Source organism: Coturnix japonica, chromosome 3 (assembly GCF_054131305.1).
Source record: "Coturnix japonica strain WE chromosome 3, WE-NBRP24, whole genome shotgun sequence".
Classification (NCBI taxonomy): domain Eukaryota; kingdom Metazoa; phylum Chordata; class Aves; order Galliformes; family Phasianidae; genus Coturnix; species Coturnix japonica.
Genome location: NC_140665.1, coordinates 64,482,108 through 64,503,080, shown reverse-complemented (window position 1 = coordinate 64,503,080; position 20,973 = coordinate 64,482,108). Strand labels below are relative to the sequence as shown.

Below are 20,973 nucleotides of genomic sequence, written 5' to 3'. Positions count from 1 at the left end.
GCTATCACCCTGGGACAATACGTTAACCCAAACCTGGTATTTCTGGCAAGCAAGTTGCCAGCATTTAAAGCATAAGAGGGAGGGAGTGGGCTTCTAGCTGTGAAGACCCCCCAGCTTTGGGCTGTAATACATTGTAATACACTTTCAGTTCTTAATAGCCATATATACCTCTCAAATTTTCGTTCGTAACATTCTGCTAGTGAAACTCAATCATTCTCTGACAAGGCGAGAGGACCAAAAGATTCAAGGGAACTCCTAAAAACTTAAACATAGAAAAGAGAATGAGGAGATAAATATTCAGCAAATATTTTTATTTGAGAGAAATTTTGAAAGAGCAAAACCTAACAAAACTTCAGCTCTTCTGAAGTGTGACAGAAACAAGGACTGCCAAAATATGTTCTCCCCACGAATACACATTGTGTTAGGACATAATCTTCCCCTAAAAAGAAAAGAAAAATGAAAGAAAAAAAAAATCCTCAAGCAGCAATATGATCCCAAGTGATTCACAAACAAAAAATAAGCCTACGTTCCTGTTGCTATAACATAACATAGAATGCTCTTTTTTTCCTCTGATGTCATTTTTATAACCTTATTTTGGAATTTGACTATTTTAAAACTTGGTTGCTATGACACATTACAGTCATTACATGGATTCATTTCCTACTTTCCTGCTGGCAAGATAATTTGATTCAGTTTTATGAAGTTATATTATGGACAAAAGACACATAAAATATACTGTAAATTCCAATATTAGAAACTCCTTCAATGTGTTCCGTTCCTTGAATAAATATGTATTAGAACAAGGGCTTCCCCACAACCACCTTGCGGGCCTCTGCATTTCCAGCTTCCTCAGGTCCTCAGAACCTTATTTCTGAAAGCAGTCTTTTCATCTATTACTCCTACTAATACATGAGATCTGATTTCTTGCAAAGCCTATCAACAACCTCCCATACTATCTAAACTTACAGATACTCAGAAAGTGCCAAGATCTTCCTGTGAGCAATGGAACATGGGGTGCACACCCTATTTCTGGCTCCAGGAACCAGGGATCAATAACAGATATGCTGAACTGATCTCTTGTACTTTTATATTTCAGCTTCACATCCACAGGACAACAAAGGCTTGGGAAAAATGTTTCTTTTTCCTGTAGATCCATTTTTAATTATTCAAAGACATCGAACCAGTGAGATTCACATTCAGAAGTCTATTTCCAAAAGCACAATCCAAATACGAGCTTTATAATATAGCATTAACATCACTGTAATTATTGTGAAATATGCACACAGTGTATCTTCAAACAAACCACATTAAATCAAAAGTAGTTGGGAGTCAGAGACAGGAGAGACAAAAATCTCCCCTTTATAACACATACACATGCAAACAACACTGATATATTGCAGGTACTTTTACTTTGAGGTCTATGAAAATATATGAATTTTCATAATGTGAAAACACGGTCACTATGCCATACTCAGTCTCAAAACTCACCAGTAATTTAACTGGGAACTTGATGCATCTTTGGACAAAAACAGTCTCTAGCAAACACATACTCTCTAGCACAACTATTTTTTACATGCTTGAAATAGAGATGACTTTCCACATACGATCACAAAGCTCTGTCTTGTGTACTTGACCCAATAAGTAGTAGATTCCACTTAGCTTTTGACAACTTGAACCATCTGTTAAGTTTGATTAAAATCAATCTTACCAAATCAACTAATGACGGTTCTTCTGCTACTGGCTAATCATTCAGATGACAACCAGACACACTGGCACGGGCCATTAGCCTCAGACTGCCTTAATGAGGACAACACACTTGTAGGATGGCTTTACACAAGCAAGTGCTGTTGTCAACCCAGACCTCCCTTGTGACAGAAAGGAAGTTGTTGGCTTTGAGGTTGTTCTTTTTTCTTAGTGCAACATTGAAGACAACTCATGGACCAGTATACAACATACAGATGTAATAATCCCTTGGTTACACTTACTTTGTGGGATGTCCTGAACAGTTAAAGAGAAGAGATAGCTCTCATTCCATCAGGTTTGTAGCATGAGTGTGAACACCCAGGAAAAGCCTAATTGAAGTTGTTGGGGGGATATAGTTTTCTTTTCTTATGACATCAAATTCTACAAAATGAATGAATGTTATGTATACTCAGTGGCATCTATCACGATAGCACTATAACTAATTATCAACAGGAATTAATGTCGAAGAAAAGTTCTCCCAAAACAAAGCATGTCTGAAGCAAGTTTGAAATGAAAACTATGCACATTTGTTTTTAACTAGAGAATACAGCTGAACCAGAAGTACCTGGATATGACTTCCTTCCTTAGCTACGAATGAAGAAAAGAGGAAGAAAATGAACTTGACATTTACTGTACACGTGGTCTATCAAGAAACAGCATTAATTTTAGACCTGTGCTTATTTATCTGCAGGATAGAAAAGGAGAAAAGAAGCAACTGAAAAAGTGAAATGGAGGAGAACGAAGGCAAAAAGCAAATATCCATCTCTTGTAATTTTAGTGAAAATAAACAAGGATGAAAGCAAGAGGTGGAACAACCTGGTGCTTCTTGATAGAAATAGCTGGGAATGAAACAAAAACGACTGCAGCTCACCTGAGGAACCTCCAGCAGGCTGACCCATTCCGGGCACTTCTTAGTTAAGTCAGGTTTAGAGTCAAACTTCTAAGCCCCTCCATATCATTATAAGTACAATCTAGATGGTTCACAGCACATTTCTGATGAAAGCTCATGCATAATGAGTCACACCAGTTTTCCTATATGATCAATTCTTCCATTACATGAATCTTTCACAAAACAAGAAGGGAGAAGAAAAATTAAGCAAAAGTGATTGTCAATGCTACAGAACCAGCAGGGACAATTCAAGGACAGCAAAGCATCCGCTACAGAATTTAAACAAATTCTGAAATAGTTCCAATTTTTAAATTCATGGTGTTCCTTTATAGTCTGTCAGGTTTGTCTCCTGCGGTAGTTCCTTTAGGGCAAGTGCTGTAGACAGTCTGCCTACCCTGAGGGAAACTAAGAGAGTCAGAAGTGGGGTAAAAGAAGGTTATTAATAATTTAAAACAATGGTCTTCCAGCCCCGGGAGAAAGCAGTGGCATCAGCATGGAAACATCCAGATACTTGCTTGTATTTGTGCTTTTCCAACTCGGTATCTATTCAGGAAAATACAAAGTACTGCAGACAACACAGTGTTATACATATGGTTCTCTGGACTTCTGAAAGGGATCGCCAGATTTATTTAACAGGGCTTCCGGGGGCCACAAGGAGTGGAGTCAGACTGGGAGGTGGCATCAAAAACTACAATGTGGTGGAGGGAAAATCCCTTGAGTAAGAGAAAACACTTCTTGCAAGCTACAACAGAATCACAGAGTTGTAGGGGTTGGAAGGGACCTCTAGAGATCATCAAGTCCAACCCCCCTGCCAAAGCAGGCTCCCTACACCACGTCACACAGGTAGGCGTCCAGGTGGGTCTTGAATATCTCCAGAGAAGGAGACTCCACCACCTCCCTGGGCAGCCTGTTCCAGTGCTCCGTCACCCTCACTGTAAAGAAGTTCTTCCGCACATTCGTGCGGAGCTTCCTATGCTATACTTTCATCCCATTACCCCTAGTCCTGTCCCCACACACTACTGAAAAGAGACCAGCCTCACCACTATGGCTCCCACACCTCAGGTATTTATAAACCTGGATCAAGTCCCCTCTCAGCCTTCTTTTCTCAAGGCTAAACAGACCCAGTTCACTTAGTCTCTCCTCACAGGGGAGATGCTCCAGGCCCTTCACCATCTTAGTGGCCCTCTGCTGGACTCTTTCCAAGAGATACTTGTCTTTTTTGTACTGGATGTCAGAACATACAGATGTCAGAAAGAATAAGAGGCCAGGGAACGTACTTTCACCTCTAACATTAAAAAAGGCGAGCTAAGCCTTTGAAAAAGAAGATTCATTAAGTGAAAATTGTTTCCAGTGATCCAAATGTGAATCCTGATTACTCTATGACATCATCTCTCATTTGTGCTTTATATGACGGCATACTTGGTAACCATCTTCTGGGTTACAGAAAGAATGATTTTGAAGATATTCCCATTTATTCAATACTCTTTTCCTGCACAGAGCAAACACTGACATAACAGTCATTCACCAGCACACTCAACTTGCCATTCCATATTCGTAGGCATTACAAATCATTTGTATTTGAATGTAAAAAAGATGTAAAGACCCATAATTGCCTTTATTTGAAAATAAAGGCTTTGCTTATGGTGGCAAAACATTCAGCAAAACCCGGTACTGTACAACACAGTACATCCTTTGCATCCTTAAGCACACACTTCCATAAACATCCCATCATGGAACAACAGGAGCTCAGCATCATTTCAGTTGAAAACAACCTGTTTGTTCAACAGCTCGGCCTCCCTCAGCAACTCTGGCAAATCCATGGCCATGAGGATGACTGTCTTTACCTTCCTGAGCTCTGCTTTAGGAACACTTGTCAACATTCAATTGAATAATGTGTTTTACCTTCAGGAATAAGATTCTCACCACCAAACCCAGCAAAAAGCATGTTTAATTAAAATCAAATGTAACAAATCAGTTAAGATCCTTAAAAGCAAACTGTGAACCTCAAGCACAACTGTACAAGTTCTGATGCAATTCTTATCTTCTTGATCCTACTGACAGCTCTTCAACAGAGCAGGAATAACTAATGGGCACAAGCATTGGTGTATGTGAAGGTAATGCCTCTGGTGGAGAAGACTAATAAAACTTGCATTGGTAAAAACTGCAAGAAGAGAGACAAGAAGTGGAATTTTGGGGGAAAAAAAAAAAGCAGCACTTATTTATTCATCCAGTTCTATCTTATTAAAGTATAAAGGACAAATGTGACAAGGGAAAAATGTATTTTACTTTTCCCTTAACTGGGTGAGACAGCATTTAATGGCTAACTGAAAATAACAGTGGAGTCCATAAATACAATGAAAAAAAGGAGGAATCAGATACAGAAGGAAAGCAAGTTGGAGCTTCAAAACACTACGTACAGGCAGAAGCCCTCAGCTTAGCAGAGTCTCTGCTCATGGCTGCTGGCTGTGCGCAGTTACCCTGCTAGCCACAGCCCAGCACATGGACACCTTTGTTTTAATAGCCCAGGGAAAAAATAGCAAATGAATACATTTGGAAGTCGCAACAAAGCTGCTCACAGTCAGTCACAGCACACACAGTTATGAATAAGGGTACCTGTAAGGTCACCTTTCTGTTAGACAAAATATGAATTAGCCACAACAATTCCACCTCACAGGGCTGGAACACGCCCCTGTATCTGTGCTGCAGACACTCGGCCATCCACGCAGGAGGACAAATGCTGCATCTAAAGTGACATGATATGAGTCACCAACAGAGCCATTCCAAGTTGATAGAGAAACACAACCATCAGGAATGCAATGTTACCGGACATTTTAACCCAAAAGCAGATCATCGGAGCACTGGAACAGGCTGCCCAGGGAGGTGGTGGAGTCTCCTTCTCTGGAGATATTCAAGACCTGACTGGACACCTACCTGTGTGACGTGGTGTAGGGAGCCTGCTTTGGCAGAGGGGTTGGACTCGATGATCTCTAGAGGTCCCTTCAAACCCCTACAATTCTGTGATTCTGTGTGATCTGCAAGCTGCTCTGGATCGCATGCTACACTCAGTGCTTACTTAGAACAGCTACAGAGCAACCTATGGCAGGCTGCAGCAGAACAAATCCTGTTTGATCAGGCTTTTTTATTTCCGCAATAATCCAGGAAAACTGTAACTAAGTCTACACAAGGATTTGTCACCAACAAACAATTCTGACTGAACTAAAATACAATCATCCCTCCCGCACGCTAATGATGGAATGACTAGAGCTAAATGGTGCCCCATAATAATTTTACATGTACGAAGCGTTCCATTTCATTTACTGATATTATAAAAGTGATGCATTGGCCATAACGTTTACTGTTTACAATGTGCAATAAGCTATATCCTTCTCAGGGGAGATTAAATAATCAAGAACATGTTATTCGCGCTATGTATTTGAGAAAAGTAGATCGTGGTGCCAATTACAGTTTCTTTCCTGTATTAAAAAGGATGTGAGTTGGCCTAGGAAGGCGAGGGAAGCGAAGAGAGAGGACTGGAGATTTATTTTCTTCCCATCTGAAAAGAAGTTCACATGCTCATTGTTGGAAAAAATTCTTTAGTTCAACAAAGCCTGAAGAGCAAAAGAATGCTAATGTTAGTTTGCTAAAAGCACTTTGTTATGGGGCAAGAAAAATGAAAGCTCTGATGAACCATCCTGTAGCTCAGAAGGCTACCAAGATCCAGGGGAAGTCAGCATTCGGTTCTGTTACCAGAGTAACTGTTAGAGGTGAATATTCTAATGACAGTGTTTGTTTAACGTATTCTTTATTAATATTGTTTGTACACCTTTTTCCACTGAAAGACCACAGTGATCAACGTAGGCTATAGTGAACTAAGTGTAATACCTCCAGAAAACAGATGCTGCAATATTCATTTTACAGATAAGTACAAGCAAGTATGAAAAATTAAGTGACTTCTCCGCTCAGAGTGCCAGAAGCACAGCTGTGAATATAATCCAGATACCCCAACCTCCAATGATCTGTTAACCACTAAACATTAGCCTTTCTGAAACGAAATTCAACCTTCCCTCCCATTGCACTCTCCTTCTGACAAGTCTGGCAAAGCCAGTACCGAGGATGTTCACTTCATGTGGCTGACTTCGGAAACCAAAGCTTAACAAAAAAATTCATCAAAAGACAGTTTTCCTTACCACACGGTAATTCCAAAATCCCTTGTTGTAGGGGTCAGTTACCCGTCACTCTGCCCCAGCTGCACAGTCAGCAATAGCTCACGGATTTAAGGCTGCTGGCCAGGAGCTGTCTCGGTTGGAGGCATCGGGGGTTGAGCATCACCCCAGAACACCTGCTGCAGGCCTGATTCATGGCAGGCACCGAAACCCATGAGCTGCCACTGCTGCATCCAACGAGGGAAAGGAATTGATAGGATCATCAGCGAAATATATACTGCCCCAACAGCTGCTTCTCCACATGTCCTGTCTCACATGGACTGTTATCTTAAAGCTGTCTTCCCTAAGGCTTTCAGCACTGGGCTATGTGCTGCAGCAGCCTGCTGACCCAAAATATGGCAAAAGGTTAAAATCGCTCATCAGCACTTCACTTACACTGCATGTTTTCAGAGCTGTAGCAGTGACGCTCTACGCTGTTTCAGGTCAGAACTTACGCTGCTCACAACCAAGGGTTTTCTACCAAAGCTTAAGAAACCCATTACAGCCTAAGGAAGACTTCAAGGAGCAGCAAAGAATTTAGACAGGAAGAGAAGTGAGCTTATAAACAGGAGGGAGAGCAACTTTCAATGGTCTGATAGCGACAAGACAAGGAAGAAAGCTTTAAACTAAAAGAAGGGAGATTTAGATTGGATGTTAAGAGGAACTTTACTCAGAGGGGGGTGAGGCATTGGCACAGCAGCCCATAGAAGCTGTGGGTGCCCCATCCCTGTAGGTGCTCAAGGCCAGGTTGAGTGAGGCCTGGGCAGCTGAGTTGGAGGGTGGCAGCCCTGTCCATGGCAGGGGGTGGGACTGGGTAGGCTTTGAGGTCCCTTCTAACTCAAACCATTATATAATTCTATGATTCCATGAAGGAAAAAACAAAGGAAAAAGCCCCAAAAATAAAATTCTACTTATCGAATAAGTTAAAGAAAATTAGCCCTGCTCAGAAATGACAATAAACAATCATAATTTGATTGCCAACACGTACAATGTACAACCTCAAAAACACAGTAGGAAGTAGAAACTTTAGAAACAAATCTAATTAATCAATTTTAAGCAGAGTTTCCAGATGGTCACAAAAACCAAATATCTTTCCAAGTGTTTGAGTACTTAATGGACGTGTACGTTTTTGCATTCAGTCACAGAATTGTAGGGGTTGGAAGGGACCTCTAGAGATCATCGAGTCCAACCCCCCTGCCAAAGCAGGCTCCCTACACCATGTCACACAGGTAGGCGTCCAGGCGGGTCTTGAATATCTCCAGAGAAGGAGACTCCACCACCTCCCTGGGCAGCCTGTTCCAGTGCTCCGTCACCCTCACTGTAAAGAAGTTCTTCCGCACATTCGTGTGGAACTTCCTATGCTGTACTTTCATCCCATTACCCCTAGTCCTGTCCCCACGCACTACTGAAGTACAGCCTTCAAGGTTAGAACTGAACAACATCACACCCAAAAGTACAAGTACTAAGTACTGGTTTGTTATTTTGTTTTGTGAGTTTTTTCCTTAATTTTAAAGAAATAAATAGAATCAGTTCTTCAGTCCCTGTGCCTGACTGCATCCTTGATAGCATCCCACAAGCTACAGGCTTAAAGGATCAAGCCCAAAGCAGCACATGAACATCACTTCAAAAAGACCATCCTGTGGTATAATATCCATCCAAGCCACAAAGCACAGGGTTCAGCCCAAGTATTTACCCACAGCGATTCATGCCGACCGCTTTCCCCTTCTGTCCCACTGTCTCCTCACAACACACACACCCCAAAATCGCGAGTGCATCGAGGCCAGCCCCGCTTCTCCCACCCGAGGAGCTCCCAGCCCGACCCCGTTACGGCGGCGGGCGCTCACCGGGCGGTGTCGAGCAGCGGGTGCTTGGTGCCCACCAACTTGCGGACCTGCATGGCGATGTTGCTGAGCTCGTCGCTCAGCAGGCACCGCAGGCTCATGAAGGACGTCGGGTACCCCACGATCTTCTCGGCTTCCGACACCACCTGACTCCAGGGCGCGGCCGAAGACGGGCCGCCCCCCGAAAGCCCCCGCCGGCCTCCGCCGCGGCTCCCGAGCCGCAGCAGGGCCCCCCACATCTCGGCCCGGCTCAGCACCGGGCGGCAGAACGGCGCTACCTTACAGCGCCCTGGGGGCAGCCATCTTGCGAGTCGCAAACGGGCCGTAAAGCGAGGCAGCGCCGCTCTCCCTTCCCGTTTCGACGGCCTCTCGCTTTGTCCCCGCCTTGAGTTACTGTGAAGGATACTGTGAAATAAATAAATAAATAAGGTGCAAGCAGAACACAGTTCCATCGCAAAACTAAAAATGAGGTGCAGCCCAGGAAAGCACAAACAAACAGAAGTTCTTGAAATGATAGTGAGAAAACAGTGCTGCCTGTTTCCATGGATAACCACAAGGGGTTCACTGATCTCACACCTGAGATAAGACTCAGAACAAACACCAGCGGTTTAAAAGTTATTGCCCTAAGGAAGGGGGTTTGGCTGGAGCTGATAGCATCAGGGCTTGTCTGTGGTGAGCAGCCTCCTCCAAACCTGAGAGAGAACAACTGGAATGTAGAGAGCCTGCAAGGTCTGCTTTCTGTGGGGAGAGTCAGGCGTACTGCCATTGGGTTTGCTTAGCTACTGTCACAGAGCAAATTGGTGGTAAATAGCGAGTTTCCAGCTTATAAGCGCTGTCCACAAATGACAGAATGTGATGGCCTGCTTCTGTGCAGAAAGACTGAGTTAATGAAAAACGCCGGAGGGATGCACTTAAGAGGAGCTAACAAGGCACCTCAACCTATAACAGTGACAAATTCCTTGATCCATCTCCCGAGCCCTGTCCGTTCTTGCACTTAATGTGGTAAGTGTTCTGTAAAAAACTAACATGATTATTCAATTACAGTCTACTTAAAATGTTACTTATAAACAGAGTGAGGAGAATTAGAGTTCTGTGGGCAGTAAACCTACCATCTCCTAACATGTGAGACTTCAGCTCTTCAAAACTGCCATTCTTCATATTATTCTAAGAAACCAAGCACCTCTGCTCTTTGTTTACAGAATTCAACTAAGAGCAAATGGTTTAGAAGTAGGGCAAGAAGCTCAATAACCACAATGCAGTATACTGCTACTAGAGCTTCCTCAGGATTTCGTGAGCGTCAACAGTAGGCTGCCATTCTTAAACAGCTTTTTTTTTTTTTTCTTTTTATTAATTTATTTATTTCACCACAGGATAATCTGGAAACTCTTTGAAAGGATTATACCATAATACTCTAGGACCTTCCTCCTCATGCTGTCAGCCCAATGCCTTAATCCCATCCATGCTTCTATTCCCATTTTTTACCCTTGGTCCAGGTACATGGTTTTACCCTGATGACCTCCTCACTTCTTCACTTCAGTGCAGCACAACATCCTTACTGGCATTTTTTTTTTCTTCTTATTCTTGTGACAGCTTCCTCATCTTTTTCTCGTTAAGTTCCAGTCATCCTCTTGTCTGCACAGCCTGCATCCTAATCATGGACTCTTCTTTTCATGTGTGTTTGTGAGTGTGGTTTGTTGGGAGAAGCATCAAAGTCTTCTCTCTGCTCTTGTGCTGAGCTCCATAACACCCCTATTTCTGTGAAAAGCAATTGAAGTCCAGTTAAGCCTAATGAAGATGACTATTGCTGTTGGACTTTCCAGGCAGCAGAAAGCGGAAATGCCATTTTGAGGAAGGGTATTTACTTACACTTTTTTAGTTGACAGTTACAAGCATTAAAAGCCAGAGTCTTATAAAGGGTAATGATAGACAATCCTGCCCAGAGGTATTGCTGCTTGTACCGCCTATAATACTGAGTTTCTCAGTTTTTTCTTCTTTCTTCCACTCAGAATATAAATAAATAAATAAAACAGAAGCAAAAGTGTGATGTATTCATTGTATTTTAAGTTGTGGACACAACAGTATGTTTGTTTGTTTGTTTGTTTGCTTGCTTGCTTGCTTGCTTTTGTCTTGGTTCATTTCCCCTCAGGAATCAATAGAAAAAGCCACACTATTTCTAGGGCTTCGGTATGTGTACGATATATGTGTCTATTTCTTTGGAGTCTTTAGTAGAAAAGGAAATGGTAGGCCTTTTTTTTTCCTTTTTTTTTCCCCCTATCAATTGACTTCGTTAAGCCTTCCCAGGAAGAGAAAGAAGCCTCTGCAGGGGGCCAGTATCAAAGTTGAAGAACAAAGAGGAGATGTGAAGGGACATTTCTGTTTACAGCATCATTCTTTGGACTGTATGCCACAGGATACATCAAAGCCAGCATCAATGCCAGCTCTGGATCTCTTCTAACAAATGAAATGTAGCAGTATTTTCCTGACTATCATCTAAAGCAGAACTTTTGCAAAGGACTTACGCTTGGTTGTGGAACAGTTGACTGTTCATAGTTACTCTGGCCCTATGCAAAATAAAAAATGCCTGTGGGAGAATGAAGCTAGAAATGTTTGTATTTTATACTATCTATACTCTATGTAACCAAATATTGTTCTGGATATTGCTTAAGTTTTTAATACATTAAAACACTTGGTGTACTCCACAAACATTTACAAAAAGGAAAGCTAACAGGAATGTGTCTTTGTTTTGCCGAGTATCCAAGCAGTCTCCCTACCACACAGACATACATACAGTGAATTGATTTACTTCACAACATCCTGGAGAAGTAGACAGTTATGATAATTTCTGTGTTGAAAGTCAGAAGGTTTAAACTTAGAGGTTATGTGATTTGTCCAAGGCTTCAAAAAAGCCCTAAGGCAAACTGAGAAAAGAATTCTCTTCTCTTGACCTGACTGTCTGTGCCTTGTCTACAAGGCTGCCTGTTTTCCTACTGGTCTATAGCCTACAGAGAAGTATGAATGCTTATTGATCCTTTAGTTACACACACACACAAAAAGCCAGTACAATTCAGTGTCAAGTGATTTCAGTAGCAGCCACATTCTCTGGATAGAATTTGGCAAGAAAATGTGTTAATTTTAAAATCTAAATATACCTGCTGAGATAGCAATATCAGAAAATGATTTGTTGCTGGTTAATGAATGATAATTAATGCATAATTACTTTGATTTTCCTTAACAAATAAATAAATACAGCTGTGATATATAGGGATGCTTTGTGTGAATAGGAGTATGATACCATTTTTCCTTTGCACACAAAACACGGCACTTGGGTCTATAGTCAGTGCACAGCACGGATAAGGAGCCAAAGCACCCAATAGGTCTCGGTGGCACTGTGCAGGCAACGAGGCGAGCCCTCCTGTGCTGCATGCTTACTGCACACAGCTCCATTCACACTTGCTCACCAGCCTGCACTGCAAGAAAACAAAATCAATTGAAATCCCTCCATTTCAGCAAGCTGAGGAGGAATAGTAGCAGAGCAGTGTGCAGCTGATAACACCCCTCCTTCAGAAAGTCACCGTTTTTTCACCTACCAACCCAATTTCAATTGTAAGGCAGCCTCTTAGTCTGTCTTAAATGACTGGCACCGCTCCACTCAGGGGAATTTGGGCAGGGACTTATAAAACAGCAGTGCTTTAGAGCTGAGTAATCTATGGAAGGAGCAGGAGGAAGATAAGCACAATGTTAATTCTGGTTGTATGCAATCGAAGCTGACAAAGCATCCATCACCCTGTACAATATTAGCCTTTACATATGCAGCTTTATCAGTTTCCCCATTCCTAATCCATCATTAACCACCCCGTGAAGCCTCAGCTAATTAGCCCCACCTCTGCAACTCGGCAACCTATTAACTATTTATTATTTCTATTTAGTTGCACTCCAGTAGCAGTGAAAAACTCCAACCAGACACATTTTAGTACTGCGACAAAGGAGATGGTCCCTTGCTTACGGAGTTCATGGTCGGGATGAGAGTGAAGGCAGCAGAGTAAATGACAGCCGTGCTGAACAAAGGCTTACTCACACACACACACCATTAAACATTCCTCCCCATATACCTATAGATTTTATATGGATTTTTTTATTTTATTATTTTTTTTTCCATCACAGCATCCTTTGAAATCAAAGAATTTTGTGCAATTTGGGAGGGTCCAGTGGAAAAATAAGCAGGATTTAGCCTTTTAGATGAAAAGTAGATTGAAAAGCTAAACCCTTTTAACAATTGGTGAGTAGGAGACAAAATGCAGTGATTAAAGTCATAGTATATCAAGATACCGGCTAACATACAGAATGTGTACATTTTCTATGGATTTAATAAGTAAATCCAAGCGTTTCTCTGTTAAAATACTTATATCACAGGGATAAATGTGTGTAATTTATGAAGCGTTATGTATATTTTGCAGCTTGCTATTCACATGCATAATCAAAGCACAGACTGAATATTAAATGTTCTTTTTTTTTTTTTTTCCTACCAGCAATGCTCAGTTTGAGAGGAGACCTGTGTATGTTTTTGTCCTTTCCTTTTTTCCACTTACACGAGAAGCAATGTTCTACCCACCAAGGCTATATTGGTATATTTGGCTTCATTTTTCTACTGAAGCAAGCATTGCAGAAGTGACTAGGGCCTTGTTTTATTTATCTCCCCTTCTTATTTATGACTCCTTCTTGAAGGGTGCCTGAAAGATCTGGTTCAACATAAACCCACTGCCCACTGCTGAGGTGCATGGCACAGTGTGAGCACCCAGCACCAGAGGCTTGACTCTAGCTTTCTGTTTCCTGATGAACTTAAAAAGCATAGAACATTTGAGGAAGTTGTTATCCAAAGGGCTGCTCTCACTCTGTACCTGCTCACTGCTTTGCTAACACAAAGGCAATAATGTCTTTCTGGGAACAAGGTCTGTGTATACAAAAGACGACCTAAATGATGAAGAAAATGGCTTCAAAATTGTTTTAAGTGGCACAAAGAAAATAATTTAAATCTGTCCTTCAAATTCTGTGTCTGAACAAAGAAATGGACTTTAAATAGCACTAACTAAATGGCTTCAGGGAAATAAAAACAAAAGTATTCCTTTATTATTATACTGTACTATCAACACATTTCCCCCTTGGTTTAGGTAAACCCTTCTTTTCAGTGTAAGTGTTTTTCAGTATGACATCCTCTGCTTTTGAATTTGTCCCCCTGCCAATCCATTGGAGACAAAGAATAGTGACCGTCATGGTACAAGGGGAGACGCATTCATTTTTATCTAGCTCTTTACTCACTGCATCTGTTCTTCTTTTAACCTCTGTAATTAAAATGCCTGCCTGCCTCTTCAATACACGCTCTAAAATGATTAAAATGTTAACAACATGGCAGTCATAGTTATTGCTGCTGTACACAAGCAGGGACAATTGATATAGGCCAACACAAACGGAAGCTATGGTCGGGAAACCATAAGCTGAAAATGCAAAATGGAATATAAGAGTATTGTGTCTCTGATAAGCACTGGTTTAAAATGCTTAATGGAAGAGAATGAGAAATCAGCCAACTACAAGGAAGTATTTCATGTCGTATGTCCACTCGGATTCCATTTGTCTGCATTTTAGGGATTTCTTAGATGCCCTATTAAGTCTGTTGTGTTTAACAAACCAAAATGGATGTGTTTTCCCAAATGTTCAGGTCTGGCTCTTCTAAATTCTCTGAAACTGTTTAGGCTTTTGCTCCTCAAAAAACCCCACAGACAGGTGTCCCACAGTTAATATACACATCATATCAGAAAAAAAGATCCCTACTTCATTATGTTTATTTTAAGGCTCCCAATGAACAGGTAAGGCCAGTAAGGCATGCCCGAGTTAGTCTTGAATTAGGCTTGAACAACACCCCCATCCCTTTCTTTCTTAATTCCCCCTAACTTGCTTCTCTCTCCTTCTCACTTCATTTTATCCTCATATTACCTCTGGAAAGTTTATGAGCTATATAGTTATCTGTATTAAAAACGTTCATCTACTACCTACCAAAATCTGAATGACCTTCAGAGAAGCCCCCTTCCACAGAGATGTCAATCACTTGTAAGTTCAGTTTTAAACTTTCTCACCTCGTTTCATTTCACAGCTGCCAAGTGACAGTGACCCGGTTTTTGGAGGTGCTCAGCACCCACTGATTCCCAGGGGGAGCTGCAGGCGCTCAGCACATATAGGAAAAGACTTTTATGCAAAGTGCCAGCCTGATTTTGGGCACTCGAGTATTAAATTGGTATTCTGGATTCAGATCCGCTGCACTGTAGCACAGGAAATAGTCAGCCTAGCAGTAAAATTAAGAACCTCGGGGCTGGTGGTGCAGCCTCTACTTGCAGTGATTTGAGGTAAGCAGTCCTCTCCAATTAAATATTAGCGACTGAGAACCTTTGTTCAGAATCAGTGACAGAGAACAGCCATCATACAGATTGTGTGTAATACAAACATACAGAATATTGCTGCATCAGGGGTCCTTCTTGGACATCTGATTTTCAGATTTCTATTTGTTTCCATAGTAAAACACACTTTAAAACTTTCATGTTCACATTTACCTGCGCTGTTATCAAACAGATAACCTTTCCATCTGCCCTATATTTTTCCCTCCCTTTCCTGTTCCTCTCTCACATTTGGAATTTGCTCAGACCTACTCTCTAGCCAATTTTTTTTCTCTCCCTCTTCCTTTTTTTTTCCCCCCCTTCAGTATATTCCTCTTTACAATTCTTTTTGCTTTCTCACCACCTTTCTATGTGTCAGCCTTGTTCCAGTTCTTCTCCCCAGTGGCATTCAGAACTCCTGCTACTTTCATATACTCTCACCATTTCAAGTCGCTTTCCCACATGCTCTCTTTCACGGAACACCTTCCTTCCACTGATTTCTGAAGCACAGATGCTTGTTCGCTTTCCACGATGGCAACAACAGCTCTAAAAGAAACATATAATTTCCCCTCTTGCAATTTATGCACAAATGACTGGCATGTTCTGCCTGGAGAAAGCCTTTCGAGTTTCCTTGCTTTTGTGGAATCTGTGAAAAAGTCTGATAAATTACAGCTTTTGCAGTTATTTCAAATAACTTTATTTGCAGCCAACTGGGGAAAAATCTGTCAGCGGTGCCATCTCTGTATTCTTTCAAAGGTCATTGGTGTTTCATGAATGAGCTCAAAGGCAAGATGGTTCAAAGGGAGACTCGCTTCTTTTTCCCCCAACAAAAATTTCATGTTACATGTTCCAGCAGTGACAGAACTGTCCTGCAGGACATAAGAACTGGGTTCTAGTTCAGACTGTGACATTCTTCAAGTATCACAGAATCACACGATCACAGAATCATGGGGGCTGGAAGATCATCTAGTGCAACGCTATTGCTAAAGCAGTTTCCCTAGAGCAGGTTGCATGTAAGTTATTCCATCACCTTCCTGGAGATGGAGGTGAGGCTGATGGGCCCTTAGTTTCACAGGTCCTCCTTCTTGCCCTTTTTGAAGACTGGAGTGACATCATTTTTTCATCTATTACTCATATCAGTTACCAAAATCTGAAATCCAGTAGCAAGCCTTCTGCATGAGAGCAGGGTGGGATGGATTGCAATCATCTCCCATCAGCATCCTCTGGTGATGTGAAAAGGTGTGGTGAGGGCATCAATTCTGCTTTAGATACAGCATTGTGAAAAGAAGTAGATAACCAAATGCAGCTTCAAGAATCTTGAATTGAGATAGATACATATATTGGTCCAGTTCTAAGGGGAAAAAAAAATCTCATCTGTGCTGAGAAGGATTCTTGGGACTGTCTTTAAGGGAAATTCATGTTTGATTATGGCAGTAAAAGACATAGATTATTATCATTATTGTTACATGCACAGTTTAATTAGAAAAAGCTACATGGTTCAGGAAATCAAAACCTTTCCAGATAACAGTCATACTAATTGCTTAAAAGTTTATAAATCAAAGCAAATTGAATAAATTGCAGGAGAAAAGGGCCGACAAGAATCTCCTGATGTTCAACAAAGCAACGCAAAGTCATGCACCTGGAAGGGAATAATCTTACAGCAGTACAGGTGGGAGACCAACTAGAAAGCAGCTTTGCAGAGTAGGCCCTGGGGTGCTGGCATCCAACCAGCTGAACATTAGCCAACAATGCGCCCTTGCAGCAAAGGCTTGGGCTGCATTAGGAAAAGCATTGCCAGCAGGTCATGGGAGGTGATCCTTCCACTCTACTCGGCTCTGGTGAGACGTGTCTGAGGTGCTGGGTCCAGTTCTGGGCTCCCAAGAACAAAATAGAGAGGGATGCACTGCAACAAGTGCAGCACAGCAGTACTGTATCTAATGTAAGAGAAGAGGCTCAGAGAACCAAGTCTGTTCATCATGGAGGAGGCTCGGAGGGGATTTCATCAGTATGTAGAAACATCTGATGGGAGGGAGAAAAGAAGATGGAGCCACACTCTTCTCAGTGAAAAGTCAAGGAACAAAGGGCACAAATTGAAATACAGCAAATTCCATTTAAGCATAAGGTAAACGCTTTTTACTGTGAAGGTGGACAAACTCTGGAGCAGGTTGTCCTGAGATGCTGTGGTTGCCTTAGAGATATTTGATACATTACAGAACATAGCCATGAGCAACACGTTCACCATTGAGGAGGGAAGTGAGGTTCTTCTTCTCAAGAACCTTCCAATCTCTGCTATTCTTTGATTCTAGGACAAAGAATGTTTCCTGTGCTGAAAAGATATGACATGTTCTAGTCCTGCATATATTTGTATTCTCATGATGTGTTTGGAATTTTGACAGACTTTTAGCCACAGCAATGTGAATGCATTGCCATTATATATTAGGCTGTGTAAAATTCACGTAAATCTAACTGAGAAGATCGAGAGATTGAATCACCTGTCATGTAGGATTCTGGTGAGATGCTGGCAGGAAAGCAAGCATTGCAGTAGAAGAGTAATTGTCAAATAATGACACGTCAAAGCCCAACTTTAAACAGGTCTAAAACATTTAGTACCGGTGACTGTATGTATTTTGATGTGTTTCTTTGGGTCCGGGAGAGAAATTAATAACCTACTGTATAAGCAATGAAGAGGGTAATTTGGACAAAATGATGTAATGTTTTTGAAAGCATGACAAGAAAATTAAGGATGAGGAAACTCCAGAATGACTTTTGTGAATGAAAAGAACTTGTAATTGTTTTCCATCCCTTGACAGATGTTACTTAAACTGACATACTATATCATGCAACAAAGCTCACAGGGGAAATACAGAATTATGAGAAAATGCGTAAACCACTATCTTCATTGTAAAAAAAAATCTTCTATTCTTCACAAAAAGACAAAGAGAGGAGGGATGCTTTTTAGGAAGAACTTGATGTAGATCACTGTGAAACATTTTCAGGAGCGTACAAGTATGAATGATCTATTTTAAAGAAAGAAATAATTTCAAAATAATGGAAAAATTTCCTCTGTATTCCAACCACACACAACTTCTCTGCACCTCCTCCTACCATTGTGGTGTCTGTGCGACTTACCCATTTATTAAAGCGAAACCAAGGAAATTCTCTCCTGCTTTCTTCTGTGTGGAGAAGTAGAAGAATGACAAGAGCTGGAACAGACTGCTGTTGAGAAATGGCAGGTGAAGAAATGAGTTGTCTTTTGTTGTACGTATTCTCAGGTCACTTCAGGGTGAGCTTTATAGCCATGGGAAGCTGCAAAGAATGCAGGAGTCCACCCCTCACCATCTTTGCTTTTGTGTTTGACAGTTCGTAAGTTTCAAGGTGTGTGAAGGACATGGAATGGAGGCATAGGGAGCAGGTGGGTCTCTCAGGTACTCTAGACCTGCCTTAGTACAATAGGGCAGCATTTTAGGTTTCTGTCACTATGAATGACAAGATCTCAGGAAAGCAGGGCTTTTACCAACTTGTTTTACAGAACAAATGGAGCACTGTATTGAATAAATGAAACTTTAGAGAAGGCTCACAGGTTTCATTCTGAGGTACAGTCCTTTAAAGGAATGAGGTCTAGAATGTATGGTTTGCCATCCCAAGTTCAAGTCTTGTTTGATGTGTGCCTCTCCCTGATCTTTGGCTTCATGCTAGGTATAAAATTGTCACCACAGATCTACTGAGTAATGGTGGAGAATGGGCAGAGTGTAGCAGTAGGCAGATGATAAAGCATTTTCCTCAAAGTCAAAACTGGTGTCCAGGGCACACTTTACCCATCTGGCTTTACACAAATTGCTGATACCTTTTCAAAGGTTTAATCTCAACTGTTTTCCAGTAGTGCAGGTGCTCTTTCATGCTGAACCATGGCACATGCTGAAGAGGGAAAAGACTTCCCCTTGTTTACTTTTGCCGTAGGAGACACAAGGTGTTAAACAAAGTAAAAAAGAAAGGCGTTTTAACAGAAGACTCAGAAGTGTTTAATGTCTTTCTGTTTATCAAAATTTGCTTTCTAATGAATTATGTGAACTTCTGGGCAAAGAGCAATCGTTAATAGCAATAAGTTGTTTAGCATTTGCCAGAACTTTGACAGACGCAAATTGTATCAGGGCTCTATCTTGCCATGAATCCACACAGGTTTGACACTGATACACTGAAGCAACAGAAAAAAAATCTGAAATATTCATCAATATTAAAATACCTCCAAACATTTCCAGACCTTCATATTTGGAAAGCTGCCATGACTCCCATTTCAACCACCACACCGTGTTGGCTTCGGAGAGGCTGAGTATTGACATTTTGCAGAACAGCCTCTAATCGTCTGAGGAAGCTCTGGATTGAGATTAGTATCCACAGCAGACAGGGATCTACAGACACTGCTGTGGGTGAGTAACGCTGCGGGCTCTCATCCCAGCTCAGGTATGAGTGGAATGCACCCCTTCTGCAAGGTGTGGGTGAAATAACATCACTGGCATGGAAGTGGGGAGCTGAAGGAGCTGACTGCAGGGAGAAGTTCACAGGCATGTTTCTGTATGCATGAAATGGCTGGTTGGGCTGGAAGGAAAAGAAAGAAAGAGAGGAAAAAAAAAGGAGAGGAAAGAAAAAAGCTTTGGAGCAGATATTTTAATGAATTGGTGCATTTATTTGCTCCTGATGGCATAAATAATCACCTTATTGCGTCATACAGAAAGCCAGAGGATCGGTTCCACCTTGAGCCAAACGAAAACCTCACCATAACAGCAGTTTTCTATGAGCGCTCATAATGAATGCCTTTGTTTAACGAAACCATTTAGCAAACCAAATCCCCGATTTTAAATTTCTGTTTCTCAAGGGCTCACCTCAGCTACAGCTGAGACAAGAACAAGTTACTTTACGACAGACCGTGCAAGTCATACGTAACGACCGGCATCACCGAGAGCTGGGGTGACCTCCTGGCAAGCAGGAAGCCACTCGCTGAGATACCCATCGAGGAACAAGGGGTCGTGTCTCTCATCTCCCTGCCCGCCGCCCTTCAGCTCCCTCGGGGCGGCCGGGCGCAGGTGCGGCTTCAGGCCGCGTCTGGCACCAGGAGGGGGAGCTCCGCGCAGCGCCCGCGGGCGGCACCTGGCAGCCCGCTCAGCCCCGAGCTCCGCAGCCCGTGCTAGAGCTTTGGGGGCTGCATGCTTATGTGCTGAATGGAAAACCGGGCCTTCTCACTTGTCTCGTCCATGCCGGTAGGCAATAATAAGGAGAAAAGCGTGGCTGATAATATCAAAGAGTTGTGAGTTAATAAAGACCAGCCAGAACTTGGTTATGGCAGAGCATTGCTTTCTTGTTCTTTACAAAGCCCTTTTGAAAGAGTGCCCTTTAAAAACAAATAAAGACCGATAAATCAGAATACGAATAATAGAATATGAATTAAAGCTGGGGCAATTTATTTAAGGCAACTTGTTCACACCTGTCACTCGATATTTCAGGAGTCCACATTACTGTGCTTGCAAAAACTCAAGCACAAATTTAGAGCTGGGAATGCAAAGCTTCAATAGGATGAAAGCACCCAGTTTGGGCAAACCACCGCGTGCACAGAACATTGATTTGGGCGATGCAAGAAAAAGCTGAGGCTTCTCTGGCACTCAGACATAGCAGGGAGCTGGACTTCAGCCTCACAAGTGTCTCAGTGTCCACCAAAAGTCAGATCGTATCGCCTTTTTTTTCCTTCCCAGCTTTCAAAGTAACAATATAAGCAAAACTCTCCAGCAGATAAAGCAGTGAGAGACTATGGACGGCACTGCAACTGGGGCTCATTGTGGGAAGCCTGAAGTTCTCAGCCTCTCCTAAAGCTGAGTTACAATAAAGAGTAT

At 42.0% G+C, this 20,973-nt stretch overlaps 1 protein-coding gene across 2 annotated transcripts in view; it reads right to left on the bottom strand.

Moving 5' to 3' along the window:
• Positions 1-8,988, bottom strand: part of PDSS2 (decaprenyl diphosphate synthase subunit 2) — a 110,377-nt gene extending 101,389 nt beyond the window's left edge. For both annotated transcript variants that reach the window (XM_015858767.3, XM_085543658.1), the window contains exon 1: positions 8,679-8,988. In XM_015858767.3, coding sequence (XP_015714253.2) covers positions 8,679-8,914 — 236 coding nt within the window. In that variant the 5' untranslated portion in view covers positions 8,915-8,988. The remainder of the gene's footprint in view (positions 1-8,678) is intronic.
• Between the last annotated feature and the right edge of the window lie 11,985 nt (positions 8,989-20,973).